Raw genomic sequence first — 13,885 nt, 5'->3', positions numbered from 1 at the left:
CTAAGATCCCACCTGCCACAGGGCAACCAAGCCCGCACAAAGCATTGAAGACCCAGTGCAGCCAAAATAAAAATAATAAATAAAATTTTAAAAGCACTGGCCGCAGACCAGGTCTAAATATTATAAAAGCAAAAACAACAAGCTCCTACTGTTTAGTACAGGGAACTATATTCAATATCTGGTGATAAACCATAGTGGAAAAGAATATGGAAAGAATATATATGTATATCTGAGCCCAGCTTTCCTTATAGTCCAACTCTCACATCCATACATGACCACTGGAAAAACCATAGCTTTGACTAGATGGACCTTTGTTGGCAAAGTAATGTCTCTGCTTCTTAATATGCTGTCTAGGTCGGTCATAACTTTTCTTCCAAGGAGTAAGCGTCTTTTAATTTCATGGCTGCAGTCACCACCTGCAGTGATTTTTAAACTACAGTTGATTTATAATATTGTGTTAGTTTCAGGTGTGTGGTGAAATGATTGAGCTATGCATGTATCAACTGTGTGGTCAGTCTCTCAGCATGTCTGATTCTTTGCGACTCCGTGGACTACAGCCCTCCAGGCTCCTCTGTCCATGAGATTTCCCAGGCAAGAATACTAGAGTGGGTTGCCATTTCCTCTTCCAGGGGATCTTCCCGACCCAGGGATAGAGCCTGTGTCTCCTGCCTGTCCTGCAGTGGCAGGTGGATTCTTTACCATTGAGGCAAGGGGGAATCCTTCAATATGTGTGTGTGTGTGTGTGTGTGTGTGTGTGTGTAGATACATATTCTTTTTCAGGTTCTTTTCCATTATAGGTTATTATAAGATATTAAATATAGTTCTCTGTGCTATACAGTGAATCTCTGTTGTTTATCTATTTTATATATAGTAGGCGTACCTGTCAATCCCCAACTCCTAATTTATCCCTCCCCTCCCCTCTTTCCCCATTGGTAACCATAAGTTTGTTCTCTGTGTCTGTGAGTTTGTTTCTTTTTTTGTAAGTAAGTTCATTTGTATTACTAAGCGTATTTATTTTGTACTCTGCCCCTGGTCATTCCAGTATCCACCACCTTTGCGGGTCAGATTCTGCAGTTTTGCATTTCTGCCACTTTCTCTCATGGTAGCTTGTTTTCTTCTGTATTTGGTGACTTTTTAAAAATTGTGATCCCAGGTTTCTTGGAATTATATTTGTGTGGTTTTTTTGTTTGTTTGTTTGTTTTTGAGCTTTGGCTTTTTAAAGAGGATTCCTCTACAGAAAATATTTTTGCTTCAGCTAGGTTCTTGGCTATACTGTCAAATTAACTTTTTGACATGAGGCTTTTTTAAAGCTTAATCATGTGGTATGAATTCTTTTCACAGATTTCTGTGCACGAGGTTTGTATGCGTGTGTGTAAGCAAAGTAATGTGAAGATCCACCTTCCACCTTGCTCTGGCTCAGGTTCCACCTCTACTTGTAAAGACCAAGCCCTGGGCGTCCTGGGACTAGGAAAACTGGCCCACTGCCAACATCAGATTCCTCCCTCCCTAAACTAGCAGGATTTTCTCTTTCTCATCCTGAGCTTCAGGGATTTTCCTGACGTTCCCATCAAATCAACTATTTATTTAGCAAAGACGTCTCTTGCTTGCCTATTTATTTCATCCAGCATCTTTAGGTATATACACCTGGGAGCAATTACCTTTAGCATGCAGTGCGCCATATTGCTGAAAAGCGGCATTTTCAAATTAGTCTTTGGTCAGTAACATTATAAATTTCTCTGATCTTCATGCCCCTCGTAAGCAGTTTTAAACCACACAACAGAATTACAAGCTCCTGGACCTTAACAGAAAAAAAAAAAAAAAAAAAAAAGCTAGGGATATAGGGTCAGGGAAGACATGTACTTGAGATCCAAACCTACTTATTAAATCTTGCGACATTCTCATTCATCACAGCTTTATCACTGGGCTGTTGGCCAGGAATAGTCTTTATGTTGTCCCAGAGCCAAAGGAAGTCCTCTGTGACCTGCGGTTGCTTCTTTGTGTTAAACTGACTCTGCTTTATTCTAAGTATTCACAGATCACGTGACTCTTTGTGAGTTATAAAGGACATTTACCTTTGTGAACAAGAGAGCCGATTAAGAGAAAGGAATTGGTTTCACCTCAATGACCACCATCAAGGATATGCCCTTCTTGGTTCACAGGGTCCTATTCCAGATGACAGTTCAGTTGGCACCTTCATGGGCTGTATCATTTGTTCATTGACTCAGCTAAAATGTACTGAGCGCCCCCTGGGTGCAGGCCACTGTGCCAGACACTGGGGGGACGAGGAGGACACAACCATGACCTTGGCGTTGGATGAATTCACTCTCTGTTGGAAGTAACAGAAACATAAATACTCGTTACCAGGAAACCATTAAATGCTGCCTCTGAGATGTAAAGACGGTCATTTCCCTTCTAAGTGTGTTATTGTGAAGTTGCTCAGTCACATCCGACTCTTTGCAACCCCATGGACTGTATGCAGCCAGCCAGACTCCCCTGTCCATGGGATTCTCCAGGCAAGTGTACTGGAGTGGGTTGCCAACTCCTCCTCCAGGGGATTTTCCTGATCCAGGGAGTGAATCTGTGACTCCTGCTTAGCATGCCGATTCTTTACTCATGAGCCACCAAGGAAGCCCATTTACTTCCTAATACTTCATTCATTCTTAAAGACTGAAAACTTAAATGTTTCAAAAATCTGTAGACTCTGATGATGACAGGATACCAGCTGGATTGGCATCTGGGGTAAAGGGTCCACCCCCCAGAGTCCGTACCTGACCTTGGTCCCTCCCAGGGCTGCGGTTTCAGGGGACGGTTGCTGTACTTACTGAGGCAGACATTTCTGACCACAGCGACCCCACACCTCTGGCTCTCACTGTCTTCACTCTCACTGTGTAGAAGACCTGCTAAGAGGCAACGGTGCTGGGCGGAGTTTGATCCTCAAAGTGCAAGGCTCTGGGCATCTCTGCTTTGGGTTTCTACCCTCCAGGTTTCCCAAATCTTTGCATTCAGTCAATCCCGGTACTGTTTTATACAAGGTGAGCGTCCTGACACCCAGCCCTTGGCCTTTTTACTACTCAGAAGCTTCCTTGGTTTGATATCTGCCTGTCTTCTCCAGGTTACCGTGAGGATCCACTGAAATGAAGTGCAAATCAAATCAAACCAAATCAAAGTGCAAAACATAATGTGCTATAAATGTATAAAGCTTTATCAATGTTGTTATTAGAGTAATATCGGAGTGTAAGAGCATTTTGTATTATACGGTTTCTTCACTAACTGATATTTAAGTCATTTTAGTAGTGTCTTAACCTAAAAATGGGCTTCCCACCTGTCAGTACAGGAGAGATAAGAGACATGGGTTTAATCCCTGGGTCGGGAAGATCCCCTGGAGGAGAGCATAGCAACCCACTCCAGTATTCTTGCCTGGAGAATGCCATGGCCAGAGGAGCCTGGCGGACTGCAGTCCACAGGGCTGCAAAGAGTTGGACGCCAGTGAAGCAACTTAGCATGCAAGCAACCTGAAAATAGGCCTGGGAATGTTTTAAGAGTCATCACAGATTAATAAAATGACTCGCATGTTTGTATTAATTTTAAAGCATAGAAGAAAATTTTTAAATTCCGTGGAGGCCAAGATGGAGGGGTTCTGTTTGGATTACCATGTGATATATATTTCTAGACCACAGAGTTCTTGTACTGAATCCAAAAATGTCCCAGCTCTTTTGTTGCACGTGTCACTCAACATTGAAGTAAGTGAAGAGATTGTAGTGTCCGAACACAATATCTGCAGTGGCGCCTTGGAAATCTCTCCTCCTTTCTGTGGTCTGAGTCAGGAATAAGTCATTCCTCTGACGTGAATGACATTAGCAGGTATTTCTGAGAGCTTGTTGTAGAGGCCCAGGTCATTCATAGCAGCACTTAGGGGGCTTCAGACACTTGTTTTTTGCGTCTTTAAAGACATTAACCCACTTGATCCTCAGTACAGAGCACTAGTCAGGTTGGTTTCCATCTGAGATGGGAACTTTCCGGGAGTTATGCAGGGTTCCCAAACCCGCCCACCTGGGTAGGGATTTGAACCCAGGCAGCTGGCTCCAAGGGCACATCTTGACCTCTGGCTGTTCCTGGCTCCTGCTGCAGTCTCCTCTCTCTCATCAGCTTCACCTCCCTCTTCCTGCCCCGTCTCATCGGCGACCACATTCCTGTCCAGGTGCAGGAATGCGAGATAGTAAGACGCTGAAGAAAGCTGGAAAGCGAAGATTTTGGAGTCACACAGACTCTCCTACTTATCAGCTTCGGGCAATGGTTTAACTTGTCTAATCCTCAGTGTAAAATTAAACCTAGTGCACACACCCAATGAAACATCTAACCAGAAGGGTTTCAGAGCCTGTCTCACCTTGCCCACCTATTCAGCACCCGAGAGATGTTATTTATCACAAGTAGTCAAAACTGCACAAAGCTCAAACCACAGAGCCACACGGTTTTTTCTTGGCTTGTAAGCACGGGCCATGTGCCATGAAAACCGTGTCAGGGCCTGTCCCGGCACGGCCAGGAACCGTCCACCACTTGTCGGGTGAGTTTCCCTCTGAGCTTCTTGCCTGAAGGCACCTCCATGTCTAAGAATTTCCAGGACAGAGTTTCAAGGAACCCGTGTCCAGCCCAGTATGAAGGTCTGACTGTCTCCTTCCTCTGTCTTCTCTCCCCAGGCCTACAGAGTCGATGAGAAGGCGGCAGAGCAGGCCCGGTGGGAGGAAGCCTCCAAAGAGACAATCAAGAAGACCACCAAGCCCTGTCCCCGCTGCCACGTGCCTGTAGAAAAAAATGGTGAGTCTGGGCTGGCCGAAGAGCGAGGGCACACTGGGCTCTTCTCGGAGGGCAGCAGAGAAGTCAGGATCTACAAGGGCTTGCTAGCTGGGGAGCCTATCGCTGGGGCTTTAGGGCCATCTGGCCAGGGTTTGAATCTCAGCGCCCACGTCAAGCTTCTTAACCTCCTAAACTGCAAGTCCTGGTCTGTAAAATAGAAAAGCTAACAACAGAAGCTGAACCACAACTATAGGATCAGGTGGCAGGATGGATGGCGAATGCTTCCCCAGTGCCGGAAATAGAGAGAGCGCTCAAGAAACATAAACTGCCCTTATCTTACTTATTATTAACATGATGGAACTCTCCTGGAGAAGGAAATGGCAACCCACTCGAGTATCCTGGCCTGGAGAATCCCATGGACAGGGGAGCCTGGCAGAATACAGCCCATGGGGTCACAAAGAATGGGACGTGACTCAGTGACTGACACAGACAGGAAACCTCCCAGTCTGCTGTTTCCCCAGAGTGCTCTGATACTGAGATACTCATCGGCGTGGGGCTGAGAGCTGGCCTGCTGTGAGGGAAACCCCGCCCGCAGCCCTGGCGTGGGCCCTGCAGCCTCTCTTTCCTCAGCTAAGGCCCGTATGGAAAGTCTTCTGTGGTGTTGGAGAAGACTCTTGAGAGTCCCTTGGATGGCAAGGAGATCCAGCCAGTCCCTCCTAAAGGAGATCAGTCCTGAGTGTTCATTGGAAGGACTGGTGTTGAAGCTGAAACTCTAATACTTTGGCCACCTGATGTGAAGAGCTGACTCATTGGAAAAGACCCTGATGCTGGGAAAGATTGAAGGCGGGAAGTGAAGGGGATGACAGAGGATGAGATGGTTGGATGGCATCACTGGCTCGATGGATATGAATGTGGGCACACTCCAGGAGATGGTGAGGGACAGGGAAGCCTGGCGTGCTGCGGTCCACGGGGTGGCAGAGAGTTGGACATGATGAGCGGCTGAACAACAGCCCCCAAAGACAAATGTGGGAGCACCATAGGTTAAGTCCCTAGAATATATCCACTGAGTCATCGTTATTCCTTCATGATCTGGAATATTCCTGGGCCTGCAGCGGCCTGGCCCCGACCTGTAAAGAAAAGACAGCAACAGAATGAGAGGAAAGAGCCTTGCTGGTCCTCAGGGACTGAGCAGGGTTAAGAAAACAGGCCAGGCCTTTTCACCAGAGAGCAGGCGCAGTGCTGAGAAGCACGGGCTGGTGTTCTGTCTCGTGGGTCCTTAAAGGATGCAGTTTCAACAGCAAGGGACCCGCTCTGCTATTTTCAAAGGCCAGGAACCCTGGCTGTCTATCCCCTGGGGCCCAGAAGGGCACCCGATGAATAAATACCCTGTCAAATGTAAAACGAGCTAGGAAAGAAGAGAGACACATACCTAGATAATTTTCTAAAATACGGTAGAGAAAATGAGCTGGAGAAAGACCCTGGGGTTAAGACCCTGGGCTTGCTGGTGGAGATGATGCCTGAGCCCAGAATGAGAATCAGTGTCACGAGGCAAGCAAGCCTCCAGGCAGCCGGCAGGTGCAAAGGCGGCAAGTGTGAACGGTCCACACAGCATGTGCAAGAAGCCCCGCTCATTCCTGGATGAGGACGAGGAGCCTCGGCTGAAGCAGGTGGGTACAGTGTAGGGCCCTGAGTGACCCGAGAGGCTTGGACTCGATTCTCTAAGGCAGGGCGCCGCTGCAGGGCCGGAAACCCACCTGCTCAGATCAGCCTCGAGTCAGACCACACCTGCACCCCCAGAAGATGGAATCGAAGGCGTCACGTGCTTCCTGACCGTAGCAGTGTTTCCTAATCTGGCTCTTTCTATGGAATATTGTGATGGACGGACTATAATCATGGAAAGCACTGATGTTTCACCTATAGGCTTTTTTTTTTTTAATGTTCTACAACTGCTTTTAACTTTCACAGAATGTGTGTTCACTTTACCATCTCCAGCACAGCGTATCCAGGATCCTCACGGTACACACAAATCTGTCTTTTGGAATTCTGATCACTGGCGCAAGGCCCAGGGCCATGTGCTACAGAGTATTCTCAGAATCAATAGAGTGAAAACCTGGGGCACGTTCTTTAGGGCCGCCGGGACAGGCAAGCTTTCAAAGAACAAGGTAGAGCTAAATATATTTAAAAAACGAAAAGTGCATTGTTGAGCAAAAAATGCCTCATTTGCAATTTTGTGTAGTGTGATCCTGAAGAATGAAGGGAGAGGTTTATCTTTTCTCAAAATTCTGTTTGAATCAAGTGGAGATAAATGACTCATGTTTAGAAAGAGTCAGGCAGGGGCAGAAAGTCTAAGAGACTGAGATTAAGCAGAACTGGATTTAATTTCAAGGAAACCTGATTCTCCCACTGGCTTAGAGGTCACACCTATAGATTTTTAACCTATGAACTGAAAAGCTGAAGCTTTCAGCTAATTCATGATAGTCTACACTGTTCTAAAGACTATCATTACAGCCTAAACCTAGGCTCTATTAGAAAAGCTAGTTTCCTTTGGAAAACTGTAAAGTTCTATAGAATATAAAGAATCTTTCATTCAATTTTTTAAAATTAAAGGAAAAAGAGAAAACATTTTATGTAACAGTGCAAAGGGGGAGAGAATCTGTAATATTCTAAGTACTCATCCTAATCAGTGGGATAAATGATCACATGTTTCTAACACTGAAAGTTATATATAACTAGTTTTCTGTTGTTTTTTTTTAAGAAAAGCTAGTTTCATGATAGTTTTCCACCTAAATGTTTCATATTTAACTGAATTCCAGAAGAGTAGTTCTTCCTTCAGCAAAGCTGTCATGATCATGAGAATTCTCACCATTTTAAACGCAGGCTAAACCTTTGCACTTGCTCCTATAACACCCTTCAACCTCCAGAAGTTTTCTTCACTTCTACCAGTTCCATCTCAAACCAGTGAGATCCTGGTTCCCTTCCCTGCTCAATAAGGGTCTGTTGCTGGTTAAATCTGCCTTCAGCTTGTTCCAGAACGTCAGCTCTCTCATTAAATCTGATGGCAGAGTGGCCAGCTCAGGCCGTGGTGTCGGCTCTGCACAGCCTGGGCTTTCCACAGTTTGAGCATCGTCAGGAAACAGGGTTCTCTAAGAAGAAAGCTAGATTTTCTCCATCCAAATATCCACAAATCAGTGTGACATCAGGGACTTCCCTGGTGGCTCAGATGGTAAAGTGTCTGCCTACAATTTGGGAGACCTGGGTTCAATCCCTAGGTTGGGAAGATATCCTGCAGAAGGAAATGGCAACCCATTCTAATGCTCTTGCCTGGAGAATCCCATGGACAGAGAAACCTGGTAGGCTACAGTCCATGGGGTCACAAGGAGTCGGACACGACTGAGCAACATTTACTTATAAGCTGGTGAGATTTTTAGAGTTGAAGGCCCTGACGTTTCTCCATTTTATGGGGTCTAGAATATTCCTTCTGTATTACATACCAGGAAGAAAAGAGTTAACAAAATGATTGTCTTCTCTCCTACTGTTTGCTTTTTTCTTATTCTGCTGTGCCATTGTGAGTCCAGATTCTATAACAAAATCTCACTTGTTAATGCTAGTGTTCAAGATACATTAAGATTTCAGTGTAATAGGAAAAATTCTCAAGCTTTCCTTCAGCCTCCCTTTAATATTCAGCTAATTTGAACGCATTGCTTAAGCATTCTTTATGATATTCCTGAAAATTTTAAGTTTTATACAGTATTATACTATTATATTATTGAAATCCTAAGTGCACAGTCAGTAAATATGTGTTGAAAATACTCAATCCTGTAATTGTGTAATCCTAATTGGGAAATATTAAAAATATCACAATGAGTTTTTCCCTTTATTTTCCACATATGTAAATGCTTAAATGCCCGCTAAAGCAACCCAAAAAGAAGTATAAAAGTATGGGATTTTAAATACCCTTCAGTTAGCCTGAAACAAATGCCTGTAGTTACATATTCATAAATATTTTATATTAGTGCAAGTTCTCATGCCAAGCTTTTAATATAAAAACGAAACAGTCCTGAAGCAATTATTTGGAAAATTTGGCAAGGAAAAAAAATGGCTTAACAAGATAATTGGTAAAATTGAATAATGGAGCGCACTCAATGCTAAGTGAGATTCAAGCAAAGAAACCACCTCTGCCTGGATTGTCTGGGAGATTCACTCACAAACAGTTCTCTAAATACAATTTTATACAAATAATGTTCCCTTCACGTCACAGCAGACTTGCCATCTGATCCCCAGACGAAAATGAAGAATGCAGTTAACAAACTGGGGAGGTGGGGAATCCCAAAATAAGTCCCCAAATAAGGGACTTTTCATTTCGTCCTGGAAAGGCCCTGTTTCCTGAATGAAAGAACGTGGCCATCACTCAGATCTTGGCCAAACCTCTGGCTTCACACTGTTTGTTTCTTTTTGGCTGTGTTGGGTCTTCCTTGTTGGAGCCGGGCGTTTCTCCAGTTGCGGGTGTGCGGGCTTCTCGCTGCGGTGGCTTCTCCTGCTGCAGAGCCCCGGCCCTAGGACACGTGGGCTTCACGCGTCGCAGCTCGTGGACCACAGAGCACAGGCTCAACCAACGGCGGTCACACGGGCTGAGTCCTCCGTGGCATGTGGGGTCTTCCTGGGTCAGGAATCGAAACCGTGTCTCCAGCCCTGGCAGGCAGATTCCTTCCCAGGGAGCCACCGGGGAAGCCCCGGCTATACACTTAGAAGTACTCAACCCTGAGAAAGTTCTGCAGCCAGCCAATACCCTTAGTCTCACAAGGCGCTTTTGAGGAGTAAATGGCATACAGATGGAGAGCTCCTGCCGCTATTCATTACTTTCTCACTGCCCTCACCTTGGGGGCCTCCCTAACTCTTGCTCCTCAGAAGAAAAGTTATGACAAACCTAGACAGCATATTAAAAAGCAGAGACATCACTTTCCTGATAAAGGTTCATATAGTCAAAGCTATGGTTTTTCCAATAGTCATGTATGGGTGTGAGACCTGGACTATAAAGAAGGCTGAGCACCAAAGAATTGATGCTTTCAAATTGTGGTGTTGGAGAAGACTCTTGAGAGTCCCTTGGACTGCAAGGGGATCCAGCCAGTCCATCCTAATGGAAATCAGTCCTGAATATTCATTGGAAGGATTGATGCTGAAGCTGAAGCCCCAATACTTTGGCCACCTGATGGGAAGAGCCAGCTCACTGGAAAAGACCCTGATGCTGGGAAAGATTGAGGGCAGGAGGAGAAGGGGGTGACAGAGGATGAGATGGTTGGATGGCATCACTGATTCAGTGGGCACTAGATTGAGCATACTCTGGGAGATGGTGACGGACAGGGAGGGCTGGCGTGCTGCAGTCCATGGGGTCACAAAGACTCAGACACGACTTAGCAACTGAACAACAACAATCCTCATCTTAATACAATTTTGAATAGCATGAAGGATCATATTCACTATTAAATGTTTTTAAAACAGCTGTCCCAACTCCTGTATTATGAATTTTTTCAAGCCAAGTAACACTGAAGAAATGATAAAAATTACTCATGGTTTATATTAACATTATTATTTATTAAATTTCTAAATACATTATTGTATACTTAAAATATTAAATTTACTATATATTTAAGTAAGAAATCGACCCCTGGCTGTAAAACACAAAGTGTTTGCTTTTAAAACCCATCTCAAGAAAAGTCAGTAAACTCAGATTTATGAATAAAGTTTGTCTTCGATGAACGTGGCATGCTTCGATCTCAAACCATTTCTTTTCTTAAAAAAACATTCATTTATCTTTATTTTGGCTGTACTGGGTCTCAGTTGCAACATACGGGAATTTTAGTCCTGGCATGTGGGAGCTGGTTCCCTGACCAAGGATGGAACCCAGGCTCCCTCCATTGGGAAGCATGGAGTCTTAGCCACTGGACAACCAGGGAAGTCCTCATTAAAAAAAAAAAAAAAAAATGTATTGGCGTATAATTGATTTACAATGTTGGGTTAGTTTCAGGGACAAATTGAACCCGTCTTCTTTAGAGTCTTTCCCATATAGGTTATTCACTCCGTTCTTCATGAAGGTCAGAACTTTAGCACTTGTTCTCTCTGATCTGTTTTCTTCCATTCAGACTCTGCCCTTCCGTTGCTTGCGGTAATTCCACGGGCAAGTCACTTGTGGGCCCGCGGGCGGGTGTGGGAGTGTCGCCCAGGCGCTCACCCGTGTCCCCTCTCTGCCCGCAGGAGGATGCATGCATATGAAGTGCCCGCAGCCCCAGTGCCAGCTCCAGTGGTGCTGGAACTGCGGCTGCGAGTGGAACCGCGCCTGCATGGGGGACCACTGGTTCGACGTGTAGCTGCGACAGCGGCCGCGCAGGCGCACTCAGCCGCCATCCTGCTGGGAAATACGTGGCGCCCTGCTGTCTTCTGCTTTTCCTCTCTCTAAACACACACACACACACACACACACGCACGCATGCACATGCAAGCACGCACACACACACACGCACGCATATTTCCAGTTCTTTCCAAAACCACCAAAGCAAAGTTATTGGAGAAGCTCCCAGGATCCCCGTCTCCGGGCCCCTGAGAAACAGTCGAGCTAGTGATGAGTCCAGCCAGAAGTATTCTCAAGCCCCGAAAGTATACTCACAGTCAGAGCGCAGATGACGGTGCGGTTCCCCGTCTGTGTGCGGTGTCATTCATGAGTGAATTCAAGTCAGGCTGGATAAATACACAGAGACGGATTTCTCAGACTCAATTAACCTGCCTTTTACCTCCAGCAGATATTGGGAAGAGGCCTTTGGTGGGGTGGGGGAATAATTTCGAGGGACTATTACCTGTGGTTCTCTGTAAGACTGCAGTGGATTCTGAGAACTTCCTGCACAGCTTAAATATCAACGGACTTATTTAAATCTTCAGGGAGCATCTATTCCCAAAGAGCCACGTAGTCAAAACTGCGTGTTTATCCTCAAGAATTCTATATTTATATCTTGCATTAATGAAACATCAACTCTGCATGAATCAGCTTGTCAACTAAGTGAGAAATTATGAAAATTAATCTGAACATTGAATGTTCAAAATGTATCTATTTGAACATTCATTCCATTTAACTCTCTGCAACTTTAGAAGTTGTTTTTCTGAAAACATTACAAAATCTAGAATTTGATTTTAGGCACTCATCTTGAGCATGAAAAATAAGCTTATACGTCTGGTTTCACTGTACACGTGATGAATAAGGTGCCTCTGAAGGAGACACTATTAGAAATGAGTTCAGTAACGATTCTCAGTGTTAACAAACACGCGGTTTATTAAAGCAGAATCTCTAAAGAAGGAACCTTTCCAGCCCGTCAGAATGAAACCAGGCGAATCAGAAGGGTCATGCTCTTTCTGTCTGCCTGGACCACGTTAATTATACTTTTTTATATCAGAGTATATTTTCTTCTGGATCTCTTTCAGATCTGATTCAAATTGCAGTTGTCAAAGCAACACGACGCAAAGGGAAACTGCAACAATAACAACAAAAGTGCCTAGAAAGGATAAAGGGGTCACTGCAGATGAATTGTGATGTGGAATCAAAATACAATATAAGTGTAATTAACCAGGTTCAGGGCAACCCACACGGGGGTTCTGCCCACCCAGTGGGTTACTCAGAGTTCTTTTCTCTAGGATTGTAAATGCACAGGGGAATATTTCCTCACATTAGCATAGCTTGAATTGGATTGCTGATCAAGTTTTCATCCTTGTATTATGAGTCATTCACAGTGCATCAAAGAGACGTGTTTACGCTGAATGCCACAAGCCTCCACGGCACAGTGTATGGGTGGAACAGTCTAACCGCTGTCTTTTGTTCTCATCGTCCACCTTCTCGGGAAGGTGGTGATGGTCCCTGAGGGTGTGATCACTCTCCTGTGAGCACAGGGCTTCTTTCGGGTGGATTTGGAGACCGGTAGCCACCCTCGTCTATGTAGACATAGCACCGGAAATCCTTGCTGGAGGGAGAGAGGGGGGACCTCAGCAAGCTCCCGCAGAGTCCTGCACCCCTGTCCCTAAGCGTCCATCCAGGGACTGTCCCACCTTCCTCCCTCCCTCTGAGGTCCCGAACCTGGGACGTGATGGGTGGGAGACAGCCGCATCAGTGGGGAAGGCGTCACATGGCTTCACTCTGTTGAAAATCCAGCCTCCCCATTATGGCCCCGAGGCTGCCAGCTCCTGTCGGGGCGCCTATGGGTGGTACAGAGATGACGCAGAGCTGGTGCCCCAAGTGAGAAGGAGGCAGGGCACCGGACTTGAGCCTCCCTTGGGGTTGGCTGGCATCAGGGCTCAGCCTAGAACCCGCTGGGGGCCAACCTGCACGTTATCAGCGGTCCCAGCAGCTCCTTACTCCTGACCCCGCAGGACAATCAGATGGCCCCCTCCGATGTGGGGAGCTCCCAGTGTTTCACACCCTCCACGGCTCTGAGGTGCTGTGATGATGCTGCTCTCATTGCTTCCTCCCCGATTTGCATGGTTTGTTGGGGGTGCTGAGCTGAGCAAGGTTCGCTCCCACTTGTTCCGGCAGTAGAAGCCCTAGTTTCTCTGCTCTTTTCCTGGTGGTAGCCTTCTTTTATTCTTTTTTTTTCTTCAAAATAGCATAAATTGATTCTTAAAACAAGTTAAAGAACAAACAGCCACTGTAAATGAGGCTGAATCACAAACCACTATAAATGAACATGTCTGAGCACTGAATGGTGTCACAAAAAATGTGAATCTAGCAAAAAAAAAAAAAAAAAAAAAAAGAAATAAAGTCTTTACAGAAGAGTCTTTATGTTTCTCTAAGTTGTGTAAAGAAATGCTCAGCAACAGTTGTCTAGGGTCATACTCAAATTGTCAATAAAAGAATCGAAAGAGCGTCTGAGTCCATCTCTGAAGATACATTGTCCATAAATACTGAAGGCGGGGGAGGGTAGCCCAGGATGTGTAACTCGTGGCCGAAAAGGGTTGCCGAGTGAGCCCGTGGCCATCCTGCTCCATTCCGAGCTCCAGGTTAATCCTGGTGGTTTATATTCTTTCTGAAGATTTACTTATTTATTTACCTGTGTGCAGTGTG

General features: G+C 45.4%; 1 protein-coding gene across 1 annotated transcript in view; it reads left to right on the top strand.

Annotated features, from left to right (window-relative positions):
- The window catches only part of PRKN (parkin RBR E3 ubiquitin protein ligase), a 1,218,605-nt gene extending 1,204,922 nt beyond the window's left edge, over positions 1–13,683 (top strand). The window contains exons 12-13 of the mRNA XM_061130058.1: positions 4,695–4,812; positions 11,041–13,683. Coding sequence (XP_060986041.1) covers positions 4,695–4,812; positions 11,041–11,153 — 231 coding nt within the window. The 3' untranslated portion in view covers positions 11,154–13,683. The remainder of the gene's footprint in view (positions 1–4,694; positions 4,813–11,040) is intronic.
- The last annotated feature ends 202 nt before the right edge of the window (positions 13,684–13,885 follow it).

Source organism: Dama dama, chromosome 26 (assembly GCF_033118175.1).
Source record: "Dama dama isolate Ldn47 chromosome 26, ASM3311817v1, whole genome shotgun sequence".
In the NCBI taxonomy this organism is placed as follows: Eukaryota; Metazoa; Chordata; class Mammalia; order Artiodactyla; family Cervidae; genus Dama; species Dama dama.
Note: the sequence above shows the minus strand (reverse complement) of the source record. Positions and strands in the feature narration are given on the sequence as shown.